The 27,699-nt window shown below is 36.1% G+C and overlaps 2 protein-coding genes across 2 annotated transcripts; both read left to right on the top strand.

The window, feature by feature from the left end:
* The first annotated feature begins 1,099 nt into the window (after positions 1-1,099).
* On the top strand, positions 1,100-1,753 carry LOC111023572 (uncharacterized). Its single transcript, XM_022301035.1, has one exon. It carries the CDS (start codon positions 1,100-1,102, stop codon positions 1,751-1,753), a length of 654 nt encoding a protein of 217 aa, XP_022156727.1.
* A 5,375-nt stretch (positions 1,754-7,128) lies between these two features.
* LOC111023566 (threonine--tRNA ligase, mitochondrial 1) lies at positions 7,129-26,566 on the top strand. The gene is made up of 20 exons (XM_022301028.2): positions 7,129-7,427; positions 7,505-7,742; positions 7,840-7,899; positions 8,633-8,722; positions 9,383-9,457; positions 9,548-9,676; positions 12,027-12,116; positions 12,368-12,456; positions 12,533-12,629; positions 12,707-12,793; positions 15,178-15,262; positions 15,479-15,573; positions 15,746-15,778; positions 15,878-15,964; positions 17,143-17,235; positions 25,043-25,135; positions 25,232-25,453; positions 25,708-25,779; positions 25,996-26,067; positions 26,208-26,566. The coding sequence occupies exons 1-20, from the start codon at positions 7,171-7,173 to the stop codon at positions 26,301-26,303; spliced, it is 2,160 nt and encodes a 719-aa protein (XP_022156720.2). The 5' UTR covers positions 7,129-7,170; the 3' UTR covers positions 26,304-26,566.
* Positions 26,567-27,699: the final 1,133 nt, after the last annotated feature.

Genomic DNA, 27,699 nt, shown 5'->3' with positions numbered 1-27,699 from the left:
CATCGACAATCCTTAAGGAAATATCTTTCCCCACATTAAGCTTCGTCACACATAGGATGGGTGTTTCCCCAATTGAGCTCTGATGAAGTTCCTATGTATAAAATATTTACCCTTCATTATTGTGGCCAACAAATCATCTGGATTCTTAAGTAATCTCCAACTCTGCTTGGCCAACATGGCTTGATTGAAGATGCTCACATCTTTGAAAGTCATTCTGCCTTGCTCCTTACTCATGCACATCCTCTTCCAGCTCATCTAATGAGTTTTTGTTGCCTTATTTGATCCCCACTAAAATTTGCACAAAGAGAGTTAATCTCTTTGCATAAACTCATAGGTAGCGCAAAACAATTTAATGTAGAGTTAGATATTACTTGAGTGACAACCTTAATCAACAATTCTTTTGTCAGATTTTATTAAAGTGTGAAAGAAAGTAAAATTTAAAGAAATTTATTCACATATACATTGTGAATATTTCTTTATTGGTTTTATTAATTTTTGTGTTAAAGTTATACTTTTGTAACTTTATTTGTTGAAGTTACATGTGTTAAAATCACATATATGTTAAACTTAAGTTATTTCTTAAATGAGAAGTTTTTATATTTATGTATTAAAGTTACATATGTAAAAAGGTTACATATGTGTTTAATTTTGAGTAAGAGGTTAATTGTTTAGACAACTATATATAGTTCTGGATTTCTTCATTTTGAGATATCCAAGCATACTACAATTGGGTATTATCCTCCTCTCACAAGAATTTTCTCTTCTTTTTGAGTTGTTGTTCTTGTTTGTTTTGAGAGCAAGTATCTAAGAGTTCAGTCATATCCAAGTAGTTCGAGGTTGCAGTTATACTAGAGTTAGTCGTTGTATTTTGTTGAGACAATGGTTGTAGTCTGCTAGCAACTTGTGCAGAACAAATAATTGTCTTCAGGTTAGTGTTATTAAAGCGTGCCTCAACTATTTTTTTTTTATCAAGTTTTGGTGTTCATCAAGTTGTTCGAATTTGTATCGTTTGTAGTCAGTTACGTTGTAATCTGTTTGTCCGTATTACACAGTTCAAATATACAGCGTATATTTACCCAACAATCTAAAGACAATTAACATGGCTGCAAACACTTCCACTAATGCTCCTACGATGATGGGATCGACCATTATCAAATATCATACTGAAAAACTAGAGAAGTTCGAGGGAAAGAACTTCAAAATATGGCAACATAAGATGATCTTCTACCTCACCACCTTGAATCTTGCTCACATCCTAGAGAAGGTATGCCCAACTACTCCTTTAGAAGCAATCGCTCCAGAAACTGAAGCTGCCAAGCAGGCGTGGTTGCATTCAGACTTTCTATATCACAACTACATTCTAAATTGCCTTGATGGCACCTTGAATAACGTCTACTGCAATGCCTTTGATACTTCAAGGCAATTGTGGGATGAATTAGACAAGAAGTATAAGCTGGAGGATACTGGTACTAAAAAATTCCTTGTTGGAAAATTCTTGGATTATAAAATGGTTAATACCAAGTTGGTAGTCAACCAGTTAGAAGAATTGCAAATTATCACTAGTGATTTGCAAAGTGAAGGATTGGTCATTAATGAACTATTCCAAGTTGCTGCTGTGATTGAGATATTGCCTCATGTTTGGAGAGAATTCAAATGTTATCTCAAACACAAGCGTAAAAAGTTGTCCATGGAGAATCTTACTGTGAAACTCCGCATTGAAGAAGACTATAGAAAGGGGGATAAAGAGCCATAGACATTTGAAGCTAAAGCACATATTGCTGAAGCTTCAAGGCGTCATCCAAAGAAGAATCAATCCAAGACAAAGAATGTGAATCTTAGGTCAAGGAATGACATTAACAAGCGCATTCGTGGAATCTGTTGGGTTTGTGGTAAGAGTGGCCATATAATTGCAAATTGTAAACTCAAGAGAGGACAAAGCTCCAACAACCAGACCAATGTTGTAGAAGATGACAATCTAGTTGCTATCATCTATGAGGTAAATATGGTCTCTGATATCAAAGGCTGGTGGATTGATATTGGTGTTACTAGACACGTTTTTGGGGGACAAATCATTCTTCACCACTTATGAAAAGTTAGATGGCAGTGATAAACTGTACATGAGAAATGCTTCAACAGCTTCTGTGGAAGGCAGATGAAAAATCCTGCTGAAATGGACTTTTGGAAAGATACTAACCCTCACTGATGTATGACATGTGATAGAGATTTGAAAGAATCTTGTGTCAGGGACCTACTTAACAAAAATAGGTTCAAGTTTATATTTGAATCATATAAGTTTGTTATGACCAAGGGGGGTATGTATGTGGGAAAAGGTTATCTAAATGATGACATGTTCAAATTAAATGTACTGGCACAAACGCCCAAGAAGAATAATAATAATAATAACAACTCTTATGCTTATATTGTTGAGTTGTGTGATGTATGACATTCTAGGTTTGAGCATATCAATTATTAGTCTTAACAAATAATGGTAAGTTCAGGACTATTGCCTAATTTTAACATTGATAATAGACACAAATGCGAAGTTTGTGTTGAATCAAAGTTTTCTAGAAAGTCATTTCCATCTGTGGAAAGAAATGATGAATTACTTGATTTAATCCACAGTGATGTATCTGACTTGAAAAGTACTCCAACAAGAGGTGGTAAGAGATACTTTGTCACATTTGTTGATGATTGTAGTAAATATTGCTATGTATATCTATTACATAATAAAGATGAGACCTTAGATGTTTTCAAAACATATAAGGCAGAAGTTGAAAATCAACTTGAGAGGAAAATAAAAGTGCTTAGATCAGATAGATGTGGTGAATATGAATTATCATCACTTTCTGAATTTTGTGAAGTTAATGGTATAATTCATCAAACTACGGCACCTTATACACCACAACAAAATGGTGTAGCTAAAAGAAAAAACCAAATTTTAAAGAACATGGTCAATTACATGTTAAATAGTTCAGTTGGGGGGGGGGGGTTTGCTTACAACAAATTTTATCTTAAATAAAATTCCACATAAGAAGACTAATAAGTCACTTTATGAAGTGTGGAAAAAGAAGTTACTCTCATATAAAATACTGAAAGTGTGAGGGTGTTTGGCAAAGGTACAGGTTCCTTTACCTGAAAGAACAAAATTTGGACCTAAGACAGTTGATTGTGTCTTTATAAGCTATATTATGCATAGTGCTGCTTATAGATTCTTTATTAATAACAATACTATTGTGGAATCTATTGAAGTTGAATTCTTTGAGGATATATTTCCTTTTAAAGAAGAAAGACCAGAAGGTAATGGTGCCTAAAGAAATCATGAGGCTAGCTCTTCGAAATGTCAAATCGATCGGTAAACTGATATCGAACCTAGAAGAAGCAAAAGATCTAAGAAAGCTACTTCCTTTGGACCTAATTTCATAACTTATATGACAGAAGGAGAGCCTCAAAATTTTCAAGAAGTTGTGTCATCTCCGAATGCACCTTATTGGAGAGAAACTATCAATAGCAAGAAAGAATCAATTTTGCAATACAATACCTAAGTATTGGTTGATTTACCTTATGGAACTAAACCAATTGGAAGTAAATGGATTTTCAAAAGAAAGCTAAAAGCTTATGGCACTATTGATAAATATAAAGTCTATTTAGTAGCTAAAGGCTATCATCAGAAAGGACTAGATTTCTTTTATACATATTCTCCAGTGATGAGGACTACATCTATAAGGATGTTAATTGCTATAGCAGCTTTACAAAATTTGGAAATACATCACATGGATGTAAAAAGTACATTTTTAAATGGAGATTTAGATGAATAGATCTATATGGAACAACCTGAAGGGTTTGTTGTAAAATAACTTGAAAATAAAGTTGGTAAACTTGTCAAGTCTCTTTATAGGTTGAAACAAATACCAAAACAATGACATGAGAAGTTTGATCACACTATGTTATCTAATGGATTTAAGATAAATGAGTGTGATAAATGTGTCTATGTTAAAACCATAGATCAAAATTGCGTCATTGTTTGTTTATATGTGAATGATATGTTGATAATGAGCACAAGTAGAAGTGTCATTGATTCCACTAAAAGGATGTTAAATTCCAACTTTGATATGAAAGATTTTGGTCTTGCTGATGTTATCATTGTAATTAAAATAATGAGAAATCCAAGTAGATATATACTTTCTCAATCTCATTACATAGAGAAAGTGTTGAGAAAATTTGCTCATTTTGAGAGTAAGCCGGTAGTTACTCATTTTGATCCAAATTGTAAGTTGAAAAAGAATAATGATGAAGGTGTATATTCTCTGGAATACTCTAGAGTTGTGAGTAGTTTAATATATATAATGAATTGTACAAGACTTGATCGCCTACTTGGTAGGAAGATTGCAAGATACACTAGCAATCTTGGACATGATCATTGGGCATGCATTAGTTAGAGTTTTAAAGTATTTGAAGTACACTTTAGACTATAAATTACATTATACGAAATATTCATCTGTACTGGAAGGATTTAGTAATGCTAATTGGATCTCTGATAGCATGGAAAATAAGTCAACCAGTGGGTATTACCTTAGGTGGAGCAACTGTGTCATGTAAATCTTCAAAACGGACATGTATAGCACGGTCTACTATGAAATATGAGTTTATAGCTCTTGATAAGGTTGGAGAAGAAGCAGAATATGACTTCGAAACTTTCTTGAAGATATTCCATTGTGGCCGAAGCTTGTAAGTTTCATATGTATTTATTGTGACAACTTAGCATCAACGAGGGCTAAGAACAATGTCTACAATGGGAAATCACGACACATACGACGCAGACATAATTCTATTAAACAATTGCTCTCTGATAGAAAAATTTCTATTAATTATATAAAATCAAAAGAAAATATTGTAGATCCTTTAACGAAAGGATTGTCGTGAGAGCAAGTTGCATATACATCGAGGGAAATGAGGCTAAAGCCTATGAAATGATGTATTTGGTGGTAACCTAACCTAGGTGACTGAAGATCCCATGATCTAGGTTCAATAGGCAAACTAGTTTGATAATTCATAGTTGACATACTAAGAAACTAATAGTTTCTTTTCATTTCTATGATGTTATATGTGTAATCTGTGGATGTTAAGGTCATATTGATATCTTGATTACAAGAGGGGTAGTGATAGAATACTCTTAATCAATATCACCTATATGAGAGTATAATTGGATCGATTTTATGAGAACTTTTCAAACGACTTATGTTCTCTAAAGCTCTCATGAATTTAGGATCTTGTCCATGACCAAAATTGGTACAACCGTATAGAACTCAAAGATACAAGATAAGTTATGTGTGATATTTTTTTGTCTCAATTTATCATGAGAAGGATAGTTTCAGAGCTAGTTCTCACTATTTCTTCGGTAAATTCGATAGATATTCACTAAGGAAGGTTCAAGTCCAAAAGACACCTCTCCTTATGCATAACTTATTTGTTTGCTCTTAACGTCTTGGTCATGTTTTGTCTATCTCACCTTCTTTCAAGTGGGGGATTGTTGGATTTTATTAAGGTGTGAAAGAAAGTGAAATTTAAAGAAATTTATTCACATATACATTGTGAATATTTCTTTATTGGTTTTATTAATTTTTGTGTAAAGTTACACATTTGTAAATTTATTTGTTGAAGTTACATATGTATTAAAATCACATATATATTAAACTTAAATTATTTCTTAAATGAGAAGTTTTTATATTTATGTGTTAAAGTTACATATGTATAAAGGTTACATATGTGTTTACTTTTGAGTGAGAGGTTACGTGTTTGGACAACTATATATAATTGTGGATTTCTTCATTTTGAGATATCTAAGCATACTACAATTGAGTACTCTCCTCCTCTCACAAGAATTCTCTCTTCTTTTTGAGTTGTTGTTCTTGTTTGTTTTGAGAGCAAGTATCTAAGAGTTCTGCCAAATCCAAGTAGTTCGAGGTTGCAGTTCTACTGGAGTTAGTCGTTGTATCCTGCTGAGACGATCACTGTAATTTGCTAGCAACTTGTGCAGAACGAATAATTGTCTTCAGGTCAGCGCTATTGAAGCGTGCCTCGACTATTTTTTTTATCAAGTTTTGGTATTCCTTAAGTTGTTCGAATTTGTATCATTTGTAGTAAGTTATGTTGTAATCTGTTTGTTAGTATTATACAGTTCATATATATCGTGTATATTTGCCCAACATCTTTTCCTCCAATAGAGAAAAAAATTCTCCTTCGAGACATTCCAAATTCTCTCTTTGAGAGAGTTAAAAACTTGACACTTGTTTATGAAAATTTTGAGACGAAAAATGCAAATAAGAGGTAGTATAAGGAATATGAAGCTCATCTATAATGTGGGTAACCATATCCAAACTAGTATTATTGCTTAACGTAAAAGTGAACTTCTCAAAATTAATTAATTGGCTAGAGGCCCTATCGTAGGTGTGAAGAATGTCCTTTATAGTTATGTCGTCCTTTTTGGTTGCCTCGAAGAAGATAAAACTATCATATGCGAAAAATAAATGAGTTATAAAATGACAATATTTATTTTTGCGTAAACCTAAATAGTGTCAAGAAAACTCATCTTTAGTAAGGAGAGCAGAAAGACCTTTTGTACAAAATAGAAATAAATAGGATATAACGAACCTCGTTGCTGCAATCCTCTTTTTGGTTTAAAAGTCTATCTCAGCATACCATTAAGAAGGATCGAAAAACTAATTGATTCAATCCAACTCATGATAAAATCAATCCATATATCGCATAACCTCATCTTGTTCATAACATCCCCCGAAAAGTTCCACTCCACCTGATCGTAAGTTTTACTCATGTCTAACTTCATAACCACCTCCCCTACCCCCTACTACATCGAGTTGACTAATATTTAAACTTATTTTGAAAATAGTGCTAATTTATAACTTGTTAAGAAAATAATGCTTTTTCGCCGCTAGATCGCAACGAAATATGCCAAATGCCAAATTTAAATTATATTGCAACTTTGGAGTGGCGATACTCGCGTCCTCTGGTCCAGAGGTATCCCCAATATATCAGCTAGAAAAAAGCAACACGGGGCAGAGCGTAAAAAGGGCATTTTCGTCCAAAATATTAATAAGCTTTAATCTGCACATGGTGTGTGCGAAAATACGCATAGCCGCCGCAATCAAACTGCATATGCTGTGCGCTCAAATCTGGAAGGCGCAGCTTCTCATTTCCTTTCACAGCCGCTGTAAAGCAGTTTCATCCTCCACTCGCTTCCTCTCTACAACTTCCCTCCGCCTCCGGAGCACAGAAGCTGCTACAATGGCGGCGAAACACCCCAAAGACGAGGCGTACCTCAATGCCACCATTCCCAAACGCATTCAACTTTTTCAGTCAATACAAGCACAGCTGCTCGCCGACCGTCGTTCTCTTCCCTCTGCCCCGATCAAGTTAGTATAGTGTTCGTTCGGCCTACACCAGGTTGGATTTATGATATCCGAATCTTATTTGATTCTTTGCTTTTTAGGATCACCTTGCCGGATGGGACGGTGAAGGAGGGTCAGAAATGGCAAACAGCACCAATTGATGTAGCAAAAGAAATCTCCAAAAGTTTGGCTGCAAACGCTTTGATTGCTCAAGTTGATGGAGTTCTGTGGGACATGAGCAGGCCGCTAGAGAAGGATTGTGAGCTTAAGCTGTTCACATTCGACAGCGACGAAGGGCGCGACACCTTTTGGCATTCTAGCGCTCATATACTTGGACAGGTTGACAGTCCCATGTATTCTCGTGCGTTGAATCTGAGCTCATTAATAACAATCGTAACACCCTTTTAATTGTTCTTTTTTTTCTTCCTTGGCTTAGTCGCTTGAGATGGAGTATGGTTGCAAGCTGTGCATTGGACCCTGTACCACTCGAGGAGAGGTATATATACATATTTTCTTTCGCGATGATTGACGTTTCATTAGCCAGTGAATTAAACAATAGAAATGGAGGACCCGATTTAGTGAACCAACCGAAACAAGCAACCACACATTTACTTGCAGTAACTATATACCACAAACTTTTAGTTTCTAAAGGATAACAATACAGCCACCTAGAAACTAAGTCTAAGGCCGAATTCCTCAATCAGATATCGCCAATACAAAGATCATCATTTTATCCTACTTCACCATATGGTTTTCTGCCCCTGCACCCTGCCCCCTCCCGTAAAATTTGTCTACGAAATTTATCAACACAAGCAGCTAGCTTTGCAGCAACTCAAGAGATGAGAAGACATGGATGGGGAGTGTTTGGAAGAGCAGATTCTAAAAGGGCAAGTATCACACCATTAAGTTGCTTCCATCAATTTTTGAAGTTCACCTGGAAGCTTTTCTACTACTAGTTTTGAGAAATCACCTGCCTTTAGGTTTTCTCAAGGCAACCAATGAGCTTTAGAATTAGAGGAAATCTGTACATTATTCTGCATTACCTCTTCACAAGAAGTTAGTTACATTATTGTAATTTGAAGGGATGATTTTGGCAGTTAGGATAAACTTCTTGCACTGTCCATGTTGATTGTTATAGGGGTGATAAAGTTTTATAGCCGTATGCGATTGCCTTAGTTATTATGCTTGTAGTTTGGTTTCCTTATATATAAATTGGATTTTCATGACAGGGATTCTATTATGATGCTTTTTATGATGATTTAGGCTTGAATGATGATCACTTCAAGCAAATTGAGTCTGGTGCACTGAAGGCTGTATCGGTATTGTTCTTTCTCTGTTCTCTTGACTAGGAATTTACACCACTTATTTTATATAATTAAACCCTGGTTCTTCTATACGTTTTTATCTGGAAGAAGGATGTTAACAGTTACATAAACGATGACCATTTTTTTTAATTTCTTATTGGGAGGAAGTGGATTGGTGTTTCTTGTAATCTCATTGTCTTTCAAGTATGCAAGGCCTAACAGTTCGGGTTTTGGGACCAATTTTTTATGCTGTAATGCTAATGCTATACTGGAGAGTCTACATCCTGATCCCGGCTCACTTTAACTTTATATATATGAAGAATGTAAAGATTTATTCTAACGTGCCCTAAAGAATGTAAAGATTTATTGCGAGTAAACTAACCTTCTAATTGTTCAAGTTTTTGAAACTATAAGTGAATTAATAATTCGACATGAAGATGTATCGTAAGTTGGAAACTCATAGAGCATATTTGTTGCTTCCTCATCTTCGGCAGTGCTTGCTTTTGTCACCTTTTTATTGCCTGTATCAGCGGCCTTTTTGACTAGAATATAAGATTCTGGAATACTTTTCCCGATAAAGTATTCAAAAATCTGGTTTCATGCATGAAATCTCATCATTTCAGAGGATACTTATTATTGGAGGAATAATTCAATCTATTTCTTTCAAATTTTCAGGAGAAACAGCCTTTTGAGCGCATTGAAGTTACAAGGCAACAAGCTCTTGAAATGTTTTCTGACAATAAATTCAAGGCAATTGAATATCGCTGAAATAATTTGCATTTCATATGATAATTGAGGACTGGAGTTCTTATGTTCTCATTTTCAAATGATGTTAATCAGGTTGAAATCATCAATGACTTGCCAGAAGACAAGACTATCACTGTTTATAGATGTGGTCCCTTGGTTGACTTATGTCGTGGCCCCCATATACCAAATACATCATTTGTGAAAGCAATTGCATGTCTAAAGGTAATCTTTAAACCTCATCTGAGATATACAGTTGAATATAAATTTGCCTATATTCTTAAAAACAGATTTATTCAAATATGTAGTGGTCCTGATTATACAACATGTTTGGAATATCTTGGTGTATGCATGACGATTTAATCATGGCATTCTGGATATCTTTTCCATATTTTTGTAGCTTTTGGAAGGTTGTACGATACACCCTCCTCTTGGGCAAAACTAGGGGTGCACATTGAAACCAACCGGAAAAAATAAAAAACCGAACCGGATTTTTGGTCTTTATGGTTTTCAGTTTGGTCGGTATATCAAGCTTATAAAACCAAAATATGCGAGGAGTTAAAAAATTAAACCCCAACCTGAACTGATCCAAACTATTATTTCTTTATTTTTTTTAATTATTTAACAATAACATCCCATCTTTGACTAGGGGTGATCATCGGTCGGTTGGAGTTGGTTTTGGACTTAGACTGGCGTTGACCACCGACAAGTTTGGTTTCCGTCAGCTTGTCGGTTTTAGAAGGCTCCACGATTCCGACCGACCAACTACATCGACGATCTGTCGGTTTTGGTTAGTTTAGTGAAGAGGAAAGGGAGAAGAAGAACAAAGAGAACGAAAGGAAGAAAGGTACCTCCTTTCCCTTCCATTATCTCATGGAAGTGCTCAATGTCCATAGAATTCTCAAAACTCTTTGGACTGAGGCTGGAAAAGGAAATCCATTTGAATCTTGAATTCAACTTGCTATTGCCAACGATTCTGACTTTAAGAGCTCCCAACTTTGCATTGCTGATTTCTATAGAGGTTGGCAAGAACCCACAACAATTTTGTTTAACTTGAATAAATGCTTCCGTGCAGTCAATGAGATTTAGGTTTTGGCTGATATGCTTACCAAACCTTCAAAATGGCTGCTTAAAGCCTCAAAAGTTTCTCTTCTCGAAAACATAAGAGGTAAATCAAGAATTTTAAATCCAAACATCCCATCTTTACTGTTGTGCTTCTCAGACTACCACAAGTTTAGTTTTGCATGAAACTTTCCTATCTTTCCTACTCAACAATTTCCTTCTTTGAATCTTATTAATCATTTGTCAGCCATGGAAGGATTAATCCTGCACTTCAGTGAAAAGTGATTTTGAATTGCTAGGGAGATTTCTTTCCAATCATCATGAGCACAACTTCTTGTGATTACCATGGTTGAATTCCGACATACTTTCAGAACTTCTCTTTCCTTCCTGATCCACTGAATTCCCAAAGCTTTCACCTTGAAAGCTGCTGACTCCTTAAACCCTTTATGCAAACTCTCTTCTCTCGGTGAAATACCAGAGCCACCTTTGCATGGGTTTGTAAATTCCTCTACCTTTCTGTGTTGATTATTTGAGGCTTCAACCTCTCTTCTTGCTTTCCCCTATTGAGGTTTCTCATGTTCAGTTTTACAAACGGCTGCTTGCTCCTAACAAATGTAGTGGATTGACCCCTCCTTTTTCTCTTGGATCCCATCATCCTTAGGTTTCATAATCTTCAGTACCTTATCTTCTGTAATTCTCATCGAAAATTTCTTCAACATAAGCCAAAAATTCTTCCAGCCCATCATAGCAGGAACAACTGGTATTAGAACATTCTTTCTTCCTTCTTTGGTTGGCCACACCACCCACTCCAAGCACCAGAATTGGTTAAGTTTGAATTTTTGCATACGGCACGTACCAAAAGCATCACGAATCTGATAATAAAATTGAGTATGTGCAGGTTTTTGAGTTAATCCAACCATGTGATTTTCAAACCACAGGAGTCAAGAAGGGTGTAGAGGCACTAGAACTTTCCTATCAACATTGTCCAACATGAATAATCCATTCTCAACCAAAATGCAGAAAACATTTCCGTCAAGACAGTAGCTACTAACTTCCATTTTTCAAAAATCAACAGAAGTGCACGAAATAATCACTAAAAACACACTAAAATCAGAGATGTCCCTGAAGAATCAATTCAAGAACAATCCTTCACCTAACGGAATTAGACTTGCTTCACCTAGGAGGAAAAGAGGGAGGAGGAAAGAGAGGAGAGAGAGGAGAGAGAATGGTGCATACTTTTTGACATTGCAAAGAACTTTCTCTGAAGTGCAGCCCTTTACCCATAGGCAAAACTACATAAGAAAATTTCCCCTTTTCCTTTTAGTATTATCAATATGGATTGGGGTTGTTTTATAGACCTCTCTTTTGAGTGCTTGGGAGATCTTATCTTCTTCCCTTTTTTTTTTGTGTGTATTTCCCTGTTTGATAATGAATGTTGGTTGTTGAGAGACTCTTATATATGTGTATATATCACGGTGCTAGTTCTATCATACTTAACAATTTGAAATTCTAGGCATCATCAGCCTACTGGAGGGGAAATAAAGATCGTGAAAGCTTACAAAGAGTTTATGGGATATCTTATCCTGATCAAAAGCGTTTGAAGGTGCTTTTTTTTAATTTCTTTCTGTCATTTGTTCTTGTGAACATTTTTGCTGATTCAATGAGGATATGTTGAACAATTGGGTTATGAATGAAAATTAGTATGATGATTTGATCACTTTTTTTTGCCACTTGTGATCAAATCATCATGTCTATCTAAACCCCTACCTTAATTGGTGAAGTTAAGTTTCAAATGCGCCTTGTTCCTTTTTTTAATTGGCATTATCTTCTTTTGATGTCTATCTGTTTGTGTAGGAATACATTAATATGCTTGAAGAGGCAAAGAAGTATGACCACAGATTATTGGGTACAAAACAGGAGCTTTTCTTTTGTCATCCACTCAGGTAAGTACTTGAAATCACAAGGTACAGCCCTCATGTCATAACTGTTCATGAAATTCACTTTCGATATCAACTGTAGCCCAGGAAGCTGGTTCTTCCTTCCTCATGGGGCTCGGATCTACAATAAACTAATGGAGTTCATGCGAGCTCAATATAAGGATCGAGGCTATGAAGAGGTGGGCATCCAATGTTTGGTCCTTATGAAATTGCAATATATATAACTTAGTACGTAACATGTTTAGTTCTTCTGCAGGTTTTGTCACCAAATATGTACAATATGCAACTATGGGAAACTTCTGGTCATGCTGCAAATTACAAGGAGAATATGTTTGTATTTGAGGTTCGGTCTTGAAATAATATCTAGTCATTGGAGTTATGCACACCACACACACACCCACACACACACCCACACATAATTTTTTTTTTTTTTTGAAAAAAGAACCAGTATATTATATCAAAAGAGATAGTTGAAAATGGAGGGAGAGAACTTTCCAACTAGCTAGAGGAGCTATAGAAGACTCTCCAATGACGTGCACATCAAAAGAAACATAACTACAAAAGTTCCTGGAGGGACTATACCATCTAGAAAAGAAAAAAATGACTATCTGAGGGGAGTTGAGAAAATATAATCAAAAGTGTGTTGATTATTTTCCCGTGAAATTGTACAAAGAGATTCACCCATCCTCTTAGAGGTCTTCCTCCTATAAAGAATTGCTTGCCAAAGTCCAAAAAAACTTCTAGTGATGAAGTCCCAACTGCACTACATCTACAATAAACATTTGCTACTTGGAAGCTAAGGAAGCAAAGAACAAGAGATTACATGATATTTGTACGAATTGGGAGGTTTTTGTCTCCCCCTTTTTCTAGGCCTTGAACTCTTGGATGCTTTCTTTTATTTTTAAGTTTATGTACGTTTGCTTTTCTTCTTTCATTATATCAATGGAATCCTTTGTTTCCTTTCAAAAAAAAAAAGAAGAAAAAGAAGAAAAATCAAAATTTCTTCATCTTTTTGTCAAAGGTTATTTACTAAGGAAAGGGGAAGGCAAAAGTTGGATTCTTTCACTAGGCCAAACATCCTCCATCTTCAAGGGGGTAGAGGCCAATGGAGTGGTAGCTACTCTGTATCTTTAGGTGTAGAGTGGAAGCTTTGCCTTTTCTTACCTCGGTGGTTTTCCCCTTGTCAGTAACCATTGCTCTTGCCGTTTTGGGACCTAATGGTAGGGGTGTTTATGGGTTGGGTTATGGGAGTTTTTTTGGACTAACCCAAAATTTCGGGTTGGTCAGATTAGAGAATCGGCAGAACCGAACATGACGGCCAGCCCAACACTTATATTTTCAGGTTGGGTCGGGTTGGGTCACTGGGTTGAGACAAAAGAGGGAGGGGAAGGGAGTCGAACAAAAGATGACACGAAATCATAAACACCATTGCTGCTATTAATGACGGCCATGAACTGGAGCTGCTCTCCGATTAGAGGTACTTCTCTACTTCTAGGAGGACAGCCAGAAGCCGTCACGTCGTAGCGGCCATCCGTGGAGGATGGAAAAGGGTGAGGGGGACGAAGGATGGAAGGAGATGAGGGACCGGGGGGAGACTAGAGAGGGAGATGAGGGGAGGGGGAGTTGGGGGGGAGAGCGGAGAGGGGAGGGGGAGGGGGGGGGGACTAAAGAGGGTTTTGCAAAAAGTCTTCAAAATATTTTGTTCTAATTGAAAAAGAAAAAAAACAAAGACCCAAAAGCTTTCCCCAACAAATTGAATTAAAGATTCAACATTAAAGAAAAGAAAACAAAGACAATATGAAATAAAACTTACTGTTTTTCTTAAATAAATTACCAAAATTTTTCCTTCTTTTCTTTTTTTTTTTCCTCTGGAGAGAAAATTAGGTCTAGCCGTCTAAGAAAAGTATTAATCTAAAACCTAGGGTATAAAGGCTTTTAAAGAAAAACAAAAAGATAAAGATTTATCTTTTAGCAAATCCCTTTACTTTCTGAAAACTAGAAACAAATTATCTTTTAAAAATTATCAAAATAAAAAATGTTTCTAAAACAAAAAGGTTTATCTTTAAGAAAAATAAAACAACACATAAACAAAAAATCTAAACATATATATATATATATATATATTTCGGTTGTTACATCATTTAGAATGGAGGAGTTAGAAGTCATTTGTCCCTACGTGGAATTTTTTATCCAATATTTCCGGCAAACATTATTACATTTTGATGCAAATCTATTTGAGGAATACCTTGTAATTGCTTTGGTTTTTATGGTTGATGCTTTATCATCCATTGTTGTACTTTATTGCGTTTAGCTGAAATCTTATTTATCTTTCTAGTATTAGTTTTGTGTGGAAGAAAGCAGATTTATCTGTTACATGGTTGCTTGTGTTTTTTTTAAATTCAACTCAAACCACTTAAAATTATTTTGTAATTACGGTCCTCTCATGATTATTAACAATTGAAAGACCCTTATTAAGTAGTTGCTTGGGCAAAGGTGTCCTCTACCCCTGGCTCTTGGGTTGTTCTCTGCCTCTTCCTTTTTGAATGCATTTGTTTGGTTCTTCTAAAAAAATCAACTCAAAGGCTCTGCAAATTGTGTACAAGGCATGTGTGAGATTTTTTTTGCATTAATGTCTTCACCTCCTTTTGTAGAGGCAGTTATTTATTTTTCTTTCCATGTATGGTCATGAGATACTCGGTTTCAGCTTATTTATAAATTATTGGACAGATTGAAAAGCAGGAATTTGGACTGAAACCAATGAATTGTCCTGGCCACTGTTTGATGTTCCAGCATAGAGTTCGTTCATATAGGGGTAAGTTCATGTACATTCTTGCAAATATGTAAAGTGGTTACTAGTGTAATATATTTTTTAAACTCCCCTAGCCAGTGTCTAACGGACAGTTACACCAACACTTACTTCAAATCTGTCTAGTCTTTTTATGTTTAATGAATTTAATCTTTTATCCGTTTATTCTTGGAAACTCCCTGTTGCTCAAGTTATCTTTTTAATGTTTTTGTTGGTCTGCAGAACTTCCTCTTCGATTGGCTGATTTTGGGGTTTTGCATCGTAATGAGGCAAGTGGGGCATTGACTGGATTGACTCGTGTGAGAAGATTTCAACAGGTATTTCTAGATTTTGGTGTTTATGGGAAACTATGCTGAAATATAATACTGCGAGCATCTTATTATATAGGTTTCATACAGTTCTACCTTGGTCCTTTAAGTATGTGATTTTTTGTCAGTATTTGTATGTGTACATCATCTACTTATAAACTTCACTCTAAATTTTCTGCAGGACGATGCTCACATTTTTTGCAGGGAGTCCCAGGTTAATATTATTATCTAATTGTTATGCAGACGAGTATTGCTTTTGAGACTATTAAGATTGGTTTCTCTCTTTTGTTGTTGTTTTGTGTTCATTTCATAGATAAAAGATGAAGTAAAGGGTGTCTTAGAGTTCATCCAATATGCTTATAACATTTTTGGGTTCACATTTGAGCTGAAGCTATCGACGGTATGTTATTGTTTCGTATTTTTTGTTTAAAGATTATCGTGGGGATGATTTTTCTATTTTCTTAGGGAATTGATGACAATACATTTTTTTAATAAATGAAAGAATTTTAAGAATATTTCTTTATTTTTACTCACTTAATTTGAATTCTAGCAGTGTCACTTGTTGCATTTTTTTTGTTAGGTAGGAGGATGCTGCCTACTTTTCCTTAAATCATTTCTCTTCTGATGAAATTTCTGTCTCTTGTAAAAAATTATGTAGTTTTTTTTTTCTCAGAAAATTCAGAGTAAATATTTTAGAAATGTTGCTTGTTTATCACAAATCAATTTTCAATCTAGGTTTCTTATTTGAAATAGTACTGTCTTTATACCCATGTTAATTTTTTGGTTATTGCTAAAACACCAAATCCTTTAGTACTTTTGTTGATTTTCTGTATAAATTCTTTGGTGTTGTTGCTTTGCCCTCTTTCCTACATGTGCTTCTTGCACCTTGGTAGAGCCGTGGGTCTTAGTTTACTTCTATTACTTCAATACTTTAATTTTTGAAAGCAAAACATTAAGTTGTAGCGATACAACTCCAGAGCTCCCCTTATGCTCTCCTTACCAAAAACTAATTAACCAAAAAGATCCCACCACACCTCACTTTCCCCTCCTACATCCTCAACAATTTGGAACAAAAGAGGTGGTAAGGTTTCTGTGTTGCCTTGGCTGGTGTACAACCTTCATATTAGATTAGCACCTCTGATTGTAAAAGCACAGTTGGTGAATCTATGGGTTCTGCTGCACGTAATTGGGACACATGAAGAACAACATGTATGTTGCACTCTCAAGCAAATCAAGCCTGTAGGCTGCCGGGGTGCAGCTTAAGATACACCCATCATCAACCTTAAATTTAACATCCCATTCAGTGAACATTAGCCAATTTCTTCATTTGTTGTTCTGCCTGTAATAATCCCATCTAACCCTGGGCCTATCACTCTCCTAGTATGCATGTGTCTTAATGATAGCGATGTTCATTATATCTTACGGTTGCCCAGGAACCCTTTTGACATCAGTATTCTTCTTTCTGCCTAACGCTCAATCTATATCCTGTTTTATTATTTACTTGTAGTATTGTAGAAGTGTGTGATTTGGTATAACATCTCTCCATTTATCTTATTAGTATTTATTATTATGCTACAGAGGCCAGAGAAATACCTTGGAGATTTGGAAACATGGGAGAAAGCTGAAGCTGCACTTACAGAAGCACTAAATGAATTTGGGAAGCCCTGGCAGGTACTTGGTTGAACCTGCATTAAGTTCATCTTGGATGCATTTTAATGCAAGTATAATGATGTGACTTAGGATCTTTAGTTCACTTTATAATGCAATTTAACTTTTTTCTTCGTTCCAATTATATAAATCTCTTGCACTCTTGATTGGATTTGGCCAATTTGGAATTTTCTCTTTGTTTGACCTAGCCAGTCCATGAACAAGCTTGGAATATTTTTGTTTTTCTTATTCTATCTTTAAATATTTGCAAATTTGTGCCATTACTTTTTGTTTCTAAAGGTTCTGAAATTCAGTTTGGTTCTCCCTGACTTGGCTCATATATATTTTCTTTTGATCCACACAAGAAGACACTGAAGTGCAGTGGTAGAGAGAACCCCCTCCCCAAAGAAAGACTACCACAAAAAGGATGGAGAAGCTTATGAGAGATTTCTTATGGGAAGGGTCGATGAGGGGAAGGGGTCTCATCTTTTTCAGTTGTACTGTATTATCCTTCATGGTAGAGTTAATGCTATGGATCGATTTTGGAGGTCGTATAGGGTGGTTGGGCCCCAATGTTGTATCCTTTGTAGGGGTAACTGTGGATCTCGATCATCAATTGTGGGGATGTGAATTCGCTTGGTCGATTTGGAGCTATTTTTTTTTAGTCATTTGGCCTTAGTTTGGCTTGGCTGAGAGGGTGCAGATCTATGGTGGAAGAGTTTCTTCTTCACTGACCCTTTTGTGATAAGGGTCACTTTTTGTGGCTTGATGGATTTTGTGCTATCTTTTGGTGTCTTTGGGTTGAAAGGAACGATAGAATTTTTAGAGAGGTTGAGAGTCATTAGGAGGAGGTTTGGCCCCTTGTCAGGTTTCATGTATTCCTTTGGGCTTTGGTGTCAAGTATTTTTGTAATTACTCTTTAAGCTTTGTTTTGTTTGATTGGAGTCCTTTTTTGTTTTAGTTCGACTCCTTGTTGGGGGTTGATTTTTTGTATTCCCCTTATATTCTTTTATTCTGTTCTCAGTGTAAGCTTGGTTTCTCACTAGAAAATGTGGGAACTGGTGGCCAAACCTTTGGATCTTGGAGTCTAGGCATGGGTAATTTCCGGGTGCAAAATGAGCCTTTGTTGACCAAGTGGTTGTGGCACTTTTTTCGGGAGTCAACAGCTTATGACATAAGGTCATTGTGAGCAAATACGATCCTCATCCTTTTGAGTGGATCTTGGATGGGGTATGAGAGGCACTCTTAGAAATCCGTGGAAAGCCATATCTGACAAGCTTCCCTTTTTTTCTCCGTTTTGTTTAGTGTTCTGTTGGGTATGGGCCAGATACTTATTTTTGGGAGGATAAGTGGTTGGGGAATAGCCGATCTGCTTTTTGTTTCCTCACTTATACCATCTCTCTTATAAAGAGAGGAAGCACTCGTTTGCTTCTATTTTCCCTTCTTTTGGGAGCTCTTCCGCTATCGATCTTGGGTTCTGTCGTCCTTTGTTCAATAGGGCAACGATAGATATAGTGGTTCTTAGAAGTTTTCTGTTATTTCATGGAGAAGGGATTTTTGTTGTTTGGAGTCCTGAAAGGTTCTTTTGTCGTTGAATCAATTTTGGGTTAAAAAAGATTATGATGTTATGGAATTAGATTGGGACAACACTATGGTTATTACAAAATCATGTGCTCATGACGAATGGTAAGAAGTCTTTCTGGTCCTCAGAGAAAAATTTTCCTAGAATTGCTTGATTAATCCGTTTATGGCTGATAAATCACTGTTGAAATTTGATGATGGAAGGTTGCTTAATTAGCAAATGTTAAAAGGAAATTGGCAAAAACTAGGAAAATTTTATTTGAAATTTGAGTCATGGAACTTTGTCAAACACAGTCGAAAGGAGGTCATCATTGGTTATGGAGGTTGGATAGAAATCTGACTTATCTTTGAAGTTCTGGAATCGTGACTGATTGAAGTGTTAGGAAGTCACTTTGGAGGATTATCAAATATCTCTTTTAAAACCCTAAACCTCGTTGATTGTTCTGAAGCTCTGGTTCAAGTGGAATCCTACTGTTGTGGGTTCTTGCCAGCATTTGTTGAAATCAGCATCCATCAGTTTGGAAAATTTGTCATTCGAGTCTGATGTCAGAGATCCTGAGTTGATAAAGCTTAATAGTTCTTTGAGGTTTCCGTGTACTAATAATCCGGACTTAAAGAAACCTTTCAAATTCCTTGGATGTTCAAAGGCTTCAACAAATTTTGGTAGATGAAAAGTCTTTGAATCACAACCCTTTGGTTTTTATGAATAAAGACTATTATTTACAGGTGCAAACATTTAACAAAGAAGATGTCATCCCATGAGTATACATGACCCCACTACCTGTATAAAGCGTGCATCTCTGCTCAGGGGAGGAACTAATTTTCGAGATACAGTCATTAATGAGTCCTAGGATTTTGTTCTCCCTACGGCCTTAATAATTATCCTCCAGTTTTAAGCCATGTGGATCATTTGGATGGAAGTCCAAAAGTCTCTTCCGGTAGTTCTTTAAGAGGTTCTCCTATAAAACTCCCTCCAAATGGTTTGCCTTCAAAGAAATTTATTGAACCCCTGTCATTCTCTTATCCCAGGCTTAAATTTAATCCGTTGGTTTGGAAGGGTCTCATTCCTTTAAACATGGATGATAATCGGAAACTGAATATATTAAATGCCTTCAATGAAGAAAGAGAAAGAGGAACCTTATCCAAATAAAAAATGCTTTCTGAGGAAGATGGTTTTCAAAACATCAGACAGGAATAGACTTTTGCATACTCTTTCCAGTGCAGTAATCAAGTCAGCAAATGAGGGCTCGAACCAATGCATTGAGGATATGGTTTTTCGAGGGTGATGATGATGAAGACATTAATGTTCGTATAAGCAGCCTAGATTCACCTCCAAAGGCCTTAGAAATTCCACTTGAAGATTTCAGTGAGCATTCCTATTGTGCCTCTTTTGTAATCCCTCCTATAGGCCACTCTTGTAATTTCATACATCAATGAAATTGTTTCTTTTTACAAAAAATAGTGAGCATTCGTATTGGGAAGATTTTCAGATTCTTTTTAATGAGAATTGGACCACTGAAAAGATAGTACCTTCAGAGAAACCACATTCTTCCAATATTTGAAGAAGTGGGCATTTCCCTTGTACCATTTAATGGGGTACTTTAAATTCAAGGGGGTTGGGAGATCTTAGTTAAAGAGCAGCCATATAAGAAGTTTCTTCAGCAAAATTCGTCGGCATTTTTTCCTTTGAATAGATGATGCCCGGATGTCAATGGTTGCTGGTACAAAACCATACTTGTTTTCCTTAACCCTAATTGTGGCTTCAATCAGGTCAGGGTGGGATGTGGTCTTTTTAGCAATCTCACATAGACCCCCACAGTGATCACCAATCAGTTTGAAAGTTTCAAAATTCCATCAGTCAATGGGGAGGTTCCTAATTTTAATCCAACCACCATATGAAGGAACCTTAGGGTTTTTCAAGTATGCTTCTGTACTCCATGGGCTGAATTTCACGAAAAATTGTCCTACCTTATACCATCCACGGATAGCACCAAGGGTTTTGGCCTGTTCTGCATCTTCACAACGAAGCAATATTCTATCTGTCTGAATGGGGTTCAAAAAGCAGAAATAACTGACATTTTCAGAGTGGGCTCTCATAATCTTGAACCAATCATCATGAAAACATCTTCGGGTAACAATAATAGATGTGGAGAAGTCAGTGTGGGCGAAGATGGTGGATTGTGGTGGCTCAGTAGGAAGGATGGGTGGAGGAGCCTGATTAGTAAGCACATCTCTATAAGAGTTGGTAGGTGGGGTAGAAGGTGCAGTAGTTAATGGTGTCTTTGATTGCTTGGTTGCAATAAATGAGGAGGGTGGTTGTTGAAAGTTTTGACCTGAAGAGAGTAAGGTATAAAAAGAACATCAACCTTTTCTATCAGTACCAATAGGCACAATGATTTTGTTAAGGCCTCCATTGTTGTCAAGTTTGATGATTTCAGCGATGGTTCCTCGTTTGTTGCTGGTTTTTTTCCACCCTCGTGGATACAGTATTCTCGCAGGAACTTATGGTTGGTGGGAGCGTCAAGAAGGGTGGAAAAGACCGAGGTAATCCATGAGAGGGAGTTCCAATGTATGGAGATGAAGAAGGCACGGTCTTTGGTGGTTTCTATGAGCCTGATACGAGATCCCCTATACCTAGGATCAATTTCAATGGAGTATCTTTTTCTTTCTATGGTAGTAGAGTGGGGTTGGTTAAGTGGTGCCATAGGTTATAGAGACAGTTAAGAGAGGATTCATAGTTGGTGGTGACGGCGGAGGTGGGAGGAGGGAGCCAGGGCTGGAGGGAGAGGGAGAGAGCAGGAATCCATCCTTTTCCTAAATCAGTTTATGTCAAATCTCTGCATCAGTTTAAAAAAAGAAAAATTTCTTTAATAATATGAATGATTTTTTAAGGAAAGAGAAGATGAAAAGGTTTCTTAAGACCATTCGTTCGACTGTTCTTTCAAATTCCACTTTTAATATTAGTCCTCACCGCTGGTTTGTATGCTTTGCTATCACATATCACATATTGTAGAAAAGAGTTAAAGAGCCAGTGCATAGTGTATGTTGGTCTTTTGGATAGTGAGGAGTTTTTATTTCGAATTGAAGAAACATTTGCTGGAAAGTGTTGTATTAATTTATGGAGAATTTGAGGAAGTTTCTCATTTTGGGCAGATTCTTTATTGTTTGGAAAGCAAGGCGTGGCTTTTAATTCTCACTATGAAGTGTGGGTGAGCAGAAGTTTCAATTTTGTCTGGTTGGCTGTTTGTTTTTTGAAGAGTTTTTGCATTAAATTCATCTTGGAAGCAGCATGTTCTCTTTTCAAGTAGTTTATTTCTATTAATTTTTTTTCCTCGAAAATCAACCAACAAAACAGCCACGTGCAATCATCCTCAAAGCAGCCCACCTTGAGTTCGACTCGACAGCCTGTGAGCGTCACCCCCGCTCGATGGAAGGGCTCGGGTCTCCGTCCAATCCGGCTGGAAGCCGTTGGGGTGTGCTTGGCATCAACAATTGGCATCGCACGATTCCGACGTCCATCTTGCAAGCGCTCTACCAATTGGCCATCCCACCTTGATTTTAAGAGTTTAGTGACCACTCACTTCCAAGGTTAATCTCTCAATTTGTGGAGAATCTGAAGAGGCTTCTTTTAGGAATTCAAAAGGTTTTACGAGTTTAGTGACCACTTTGTTTGGGTCTTTTAAGACATGGATAGTTTTTTGGATAAGGGACATGGATAGTTATAACCTTGGAATTGTTAAAGGTTCAAGAAGTTGAAAGGGTTTTTAGTTTCCCGAAAGTTTTCTTTGGCTACTTATACTTCAATAGGTTATGGTCTCCCTCTTTGAAGATTGTGTTCAGAGCTTCTCCTTCGTCTTAGTCTTCGTTTCCAATTGGTCTATGGCTTCCTTCTAAATTGTTCAAAGGATGATGTCGTTACATCTCTCCTGTTAATTTCTAGTATGCCTCCATCTCGATTGGATGACTATAATATCACCTCTCTAAATGAAGAGTTAGCCAGCATTGGTAAAGATATGATACATCTTTATCTCTCTTGTATTGAGAAGGAATTTACCTGCCTATCCCAACCGGGGAGAACAAGCCATTGGACAGGGAGATTCAAATCCTTCCAGGAAGATTTTTAGATTTTATTTAATAAGCAAAAAGAAGATTAGAAGTCAGATTTTCCAAAGCAAACAACCATTACCCCTTTTTTTCAAGAAATGGAGATTACTCTTGACCCGTGTGATAGTTGTTCTCTAATTTTTAAGATATTTTGAGTAGTGTTTTCTGAGTTTTGTGTTGTTTGGAAAGCTGAAAGGTTCTCTCTTACGCCTTTTGCAGTTTTTGAAGCTCTGCAGTTTTAGTTTTGTTGGTTGGTTGGTAGGTGAGGATTTCAAAGATTCTTTTCAGCTTGTGGGTTGGCTAAGAAGCACGGACACGGATACGGGACACGGACACGAACACGATAGGACACGACGATACGTCAATTCCTAAAAAATTAGGACACGGACACGTTGGGATACGTTTTTTTTTTAATTTTTTTTAGGATATATGTAAATTTAACACAAAAAATATTTAAAAAGTCCTTGTAAAAGTTTTTTAATATTTTTTTACAGAGACCAAGTCCTTGTAAAAAAAAAAAAGAAAGGGACAGAAACAAAATGCAGGTACTAAGAAAAATAAAGTTTAAATTTAGTGAAATAAAATGGTCAAAATTCAAAACGCAGTTTAAAAAATGAGAATTGTTTTTAGTATATGAAAATGAAAGAAAAACAGAGGGTTGAAAAATAAAAAAGTTAGGTTATTAGTGTTTACCTAAGAAGCAAAAAAGAAAAACAGAGGGCAGGGTTGCGTCGTCGGCAGCGGCAAGGGCAAGCGGGCGTCGGCGTCAGTGGCAGCGACGTCGGCTTCGTGGAGTGGGTGGTGTGTTTCATTTTCGTGGGTGGATATTAGTTTATTTATCATTTATTTGTTTTTTTTTTTAATTACTAATGGGCATTGGACCTTCTTATTTGGGCTCAGAAAACCCACAAAACTGTCATCCCGTGTCCATCCCGTGTCCATACCGTGTCCAGCCGTGTCCGATTTAAAAAAAAAAAAAAATCAGACACGCCAAAATGCGTGTCTGATACATGTCTGGCACGTGTCTGGGCGTATCCGTGTCGGCACGTGTCCGGGCGTATCCGTGTCGGCACGTGTCCGACACAGATACTTCGCCCAAAAATGTGTGTCCGTGTTTCCTAGTGGGTTGGTATATGGTGGCTTATTATTGGAGGTTATTCTGAAGATAGCATTGAGGCTTCGTTTTTGGTGATTACTCCTTGATAGACTTTGTGGAAATGGCCTTTTCTCGTTTCGCTTTTAGTATTTCAGCTGGTCATGGTTTAGTTCCTGTGTCCTAGCTTCTACTTGGTTCTTTTTGGAGTTTGGCTTTGGCTTCTGGTTCTAAGGAAGGTTTTATCCCTCAAGGCTCAAGCTATTGTTGCTCTGAAGTTCGTTTGGTTTTCCAAGCTTTGTAGCAAGCAGTTTTATGAGTTTTGGTCTAGAATTTTTTTTATCTTCTCTCTGAGCTTGTATTGCTCTTGTTGTGCTAATTCTCTGTTATTTTTATCTTATTCTCTCTCTTCTTTTTTCACCACTTTGGGGATGTGTATCTTGAACATTTTTTCTCTTTATAGATCAATGAAAAGTTGTTTCTTGTTCAACCAAAAATTAAATAAATAAAGATTAGGGCTTAGAATATTTTAAAAAATAGTCTTTTAGTAATATTTTTAAAAAATCCAAAAGTTCATGGACAAAAGTTATAATTTAATCTATTTTTTAATTCCTAACAATATGAGGAATCTCTTCTAATTAGTTTAGTTTAGTTTAGTTTAGTTTTTTTTGCTTGGTTGTTTAGGCCATTCTTCTTTTGCAGTTCCATTCTTTTTTACTTATATTTGTCTCAATAAAGGTTGATTTTTTATTACAAAAAATAAAAATAAATCTGTGAAGAAAAGTTGGCATAAAGTAGCAAATTTCTGCTTAGTCAGCTTTTAGTCATGCTCTAGGTCATAATAAATCATGTGGTTATTTCATATTTTGGATTTATATTTTTTATATTCATTATTTCTTCCTTGATTAATTTTGTATCTCATCAGATTTTCTTCTTTTTTTATTTTTAATCTTAGATCTGTCTATGTGCACTCCATATCAGCCTTCTATGTTTATTAATTATTCCTGAACAATTGAGGTTTCTGTCTACTTACTAATGCATCATTTGATACAGATCGATGAAGGAGATGGTGCATTTTATGGACCAAAGATAGATATTAGTGTATCTGATGCCTTGAAAAGAAAATTCCAGTGTGCAACCCTTCAGGTATCATATACTAATTTTTCATAATTTGTTGCCCTCATTGTTGCTTCGGCTTTAATACAGCGGAAATATTATACAATGTGGGCATATGTTTTGCAGTTGGACTTCCAGCTTCCTTCTCGTTTTGAGTTGTATTACTCAGCAGAGGACGAGGCGAAGAGGGAACGTCCAGTTATGATTCACAGAGCTATCTTGGGGTCTGTGGAGCGAATGTTTGCTATTTTGTTGGAGCACTACAAAGGGAAGTGGCCCTTTTGGCTTAGTCCACGTCAAGCAATTGTTTGCCCTGTATCAGAGAAATCCCAGTCCTACGCGCTGAAGGTAGTTATCATTGGACTCCTTTTTGTCACATCACACAAATCTGATATTAAAAAATTTGGGCCTAACATGTTACTCGACTGCTTACTAATACAAGTTCCTTATCATTTGATATTATGTAGAGAACCTCTATCATGAATGTATTTTGTAATACAATACATATGAAATTCAGTACTCGACCTGTCTTGCCGTCGTTACTATGTTATAGAACATGATATTTACAAACCATGGTACTATCATGCTATTTTATTTTGTAGGTGCGTGATATAATTCATCATGCTGGTTATTATGTTGACGTGGATGTAACAGACAGAAAGATTCAGAAGAAGGCGAGTCCAATCTATCTTTTTCCTTATTGTTTCTGTTCATGCTTTTGTGTTTTGAGTTTGTGCCTAGTTGAAATGAATAAGTATTCCTTTCCCAGCCCTTCGACCTACATAAATTTGTCAGTCACTGTAATAGATTATTACTATGGTGTTTACTCAAAACAGTGAGTGGGTTCTTGATTTAATAGTTGGTTAATAGATTATCTTGGTTTCTTGCAGGTGCGAGAAGCACAGTTAGCACAGTATAACTACATATTGGTAGTTGGTGAAGAGGAGGCCAACACTGGACAGGTTCTTCTACCCATTCTTTCTATTTTCCGAGCACAATATATGTTGCCTATGCTTGTTTCTGTATGTTTAGGGTTGAAAATTTTATTCGTCGAAAAACGACCTTGAATCAATCGGGGTGTAAATGTAGTTTATTGTGGCAGGTGAGTGTAAGGGTGAGAGATAAGGGTGATCATTCAGTGATGAGTACTGAGAACCTGCTCAAACACTTGAAGGAAGAACTTGCAGCTTTCCATTAGAGTAGAGGAGGGAGCTAATTTCTTCACATTAAAGAAATTTAAATGTTAAGAGTTAGAACTCCTCCCCCTGCCATTGGACCCAATCACTAAAAGTATATTGGGTTTCTTCCCACATCCCCAATTTTGTGGTCAACAGATGTTTCTTATTGAAAACTTGGCAAGGTGAGTTAATTTTTACCCTAAATTTTCAATTTCATCAAATCTCACGTACTTGGATATTATTGTAATTTTAACTCTTATTAGATTTTTGTTTGTTGCATCTACCATTACATCTAACAAATAATGGAAAATTTTCTGAACCTACTAATTTTAACTATAGTCTAAGTCCTAAAACAAATGCACAAAAATTAAGTCAGTAACAAATTTTTGCATAAAGTCATGGTGGAAGTTATAAGTTTCAAATTAATGTTTGTAATTCATTGAACGTCTCCTGGAGGTATTTTCGAAGTGCATCCAGGTGAGCGCCTAAATTGAGGGGTGATGCGAATTCGCTTGGGCGCGCCTTGAATGGTGCCAAGGTGACTGTCTTCATGCAGGTGCTTGCCTGGGCGTGCCTTCACTTTATGGTGAGGGGAGCATTTGGTTGAAGGCAGGTGCATCGTATTTTTTTTTTTATAAAAATAAAGTTTAAATCATTTTAACTTAATAAAAACCCACCTCAATTAAAAGAAGTAAAAAGAGAATGAAGAATTCAAAAAAGAAGAAGATGAAGAGAAGAGAAAAGTAGTAAAAAGAGAATGAAAAGTTCAAAAAAGAAGAAGATGAAGAGAAGAGAAAAGTAGAACTATAGGAGTTGAGAATGGAGAGATGGTAGAGTTGAAGGAATGGAGAGATGGTGGAGTTGAAGGAAGGAAAAAAGAAGTTAGACATGAAGAAATATGAGAAGAAGAACAACCTTTTTTGAGAAATGAGATGTTTTGTATATTTCAAGGTTTGAAATGTCGATGTCTATGGAAATGTCAAGCTCTTGATTTTATGAACGTGTCGATATTGACAGATATTTTAGGAAAAAATCACGAAAATTGTGAAAATTGATGTAAATTTTTTGAATTAGTAAATAAGATTTTAATTAACTTAATTAGTTCATAATTGATCACTTTTGATCATCATATTTAAATATATAAAGTAATATGTTTATGTAAATGTCGTAGCGAAAATATGGGAACAAAACCATGTATAAAGGATGGAATATCAACATATATGTAAAACACAGATGATGACATAATTGTAGAAAATTTAAAAAATAAAATATATTATGTATAAATGTGGTGATATAGCTTAATTAATAACAAAAAGATAATTTTTTCTTTTAATTCAAATAAACCTACTTAATCTCACAAATTCCAAATTTGAATGGTCAAACATAATTGTTTTAGATAAGATTTGATTCTTTGTT

The sequence above is a fragment of the Momordica charantia genome (genome assembly GCF_013281855.1).
Source record: "Momordica charantia cultivar OHB3-1 chromosome 9 unlocalized genomic scaffold, Mcharantia_2.0 BLBB01000009.1, whole genome shotgun sequence".
NCBI lineage: Eukaryota > Viridiplantae > Streptophyta > Magnoliopsida > Cucurbitales > Cucurbitaceae > Momordica > Momordica charantia.
This window is presented reverse-complemented; position numbering and strand designations above follow the sequence as displayed.

Coding starts and splice junctions, on each gene's coding strand:
- LOC111023572 (XM_022301035.1), top strand. CDS start 1,100: ATGGCTGCAAACACTTCCACTAATGCTCCTACGATGATGGGATCGACC.
- LOC111023566 (XM_022301028.2), top strand. CDS start 7,171: ATGCTGTGCGCTCAAATCTGGAAGGCGCAGCTTCTCATTTCCTTTCAC. Junction 15,574..15,745: donor GTGTGAGAAGATTTCAACAG/GTATTTCTAGAT, acceptor AATTTTCTGCAG/GACGATGCTCACATTTTTTG. Junction 15,965..17,142: donor TTGAGCTGAAGCTATCGACG/GTATGTTATTGT, acceptor ATTATGCTACAG/AGGCCAGAGAAATACCTTGG.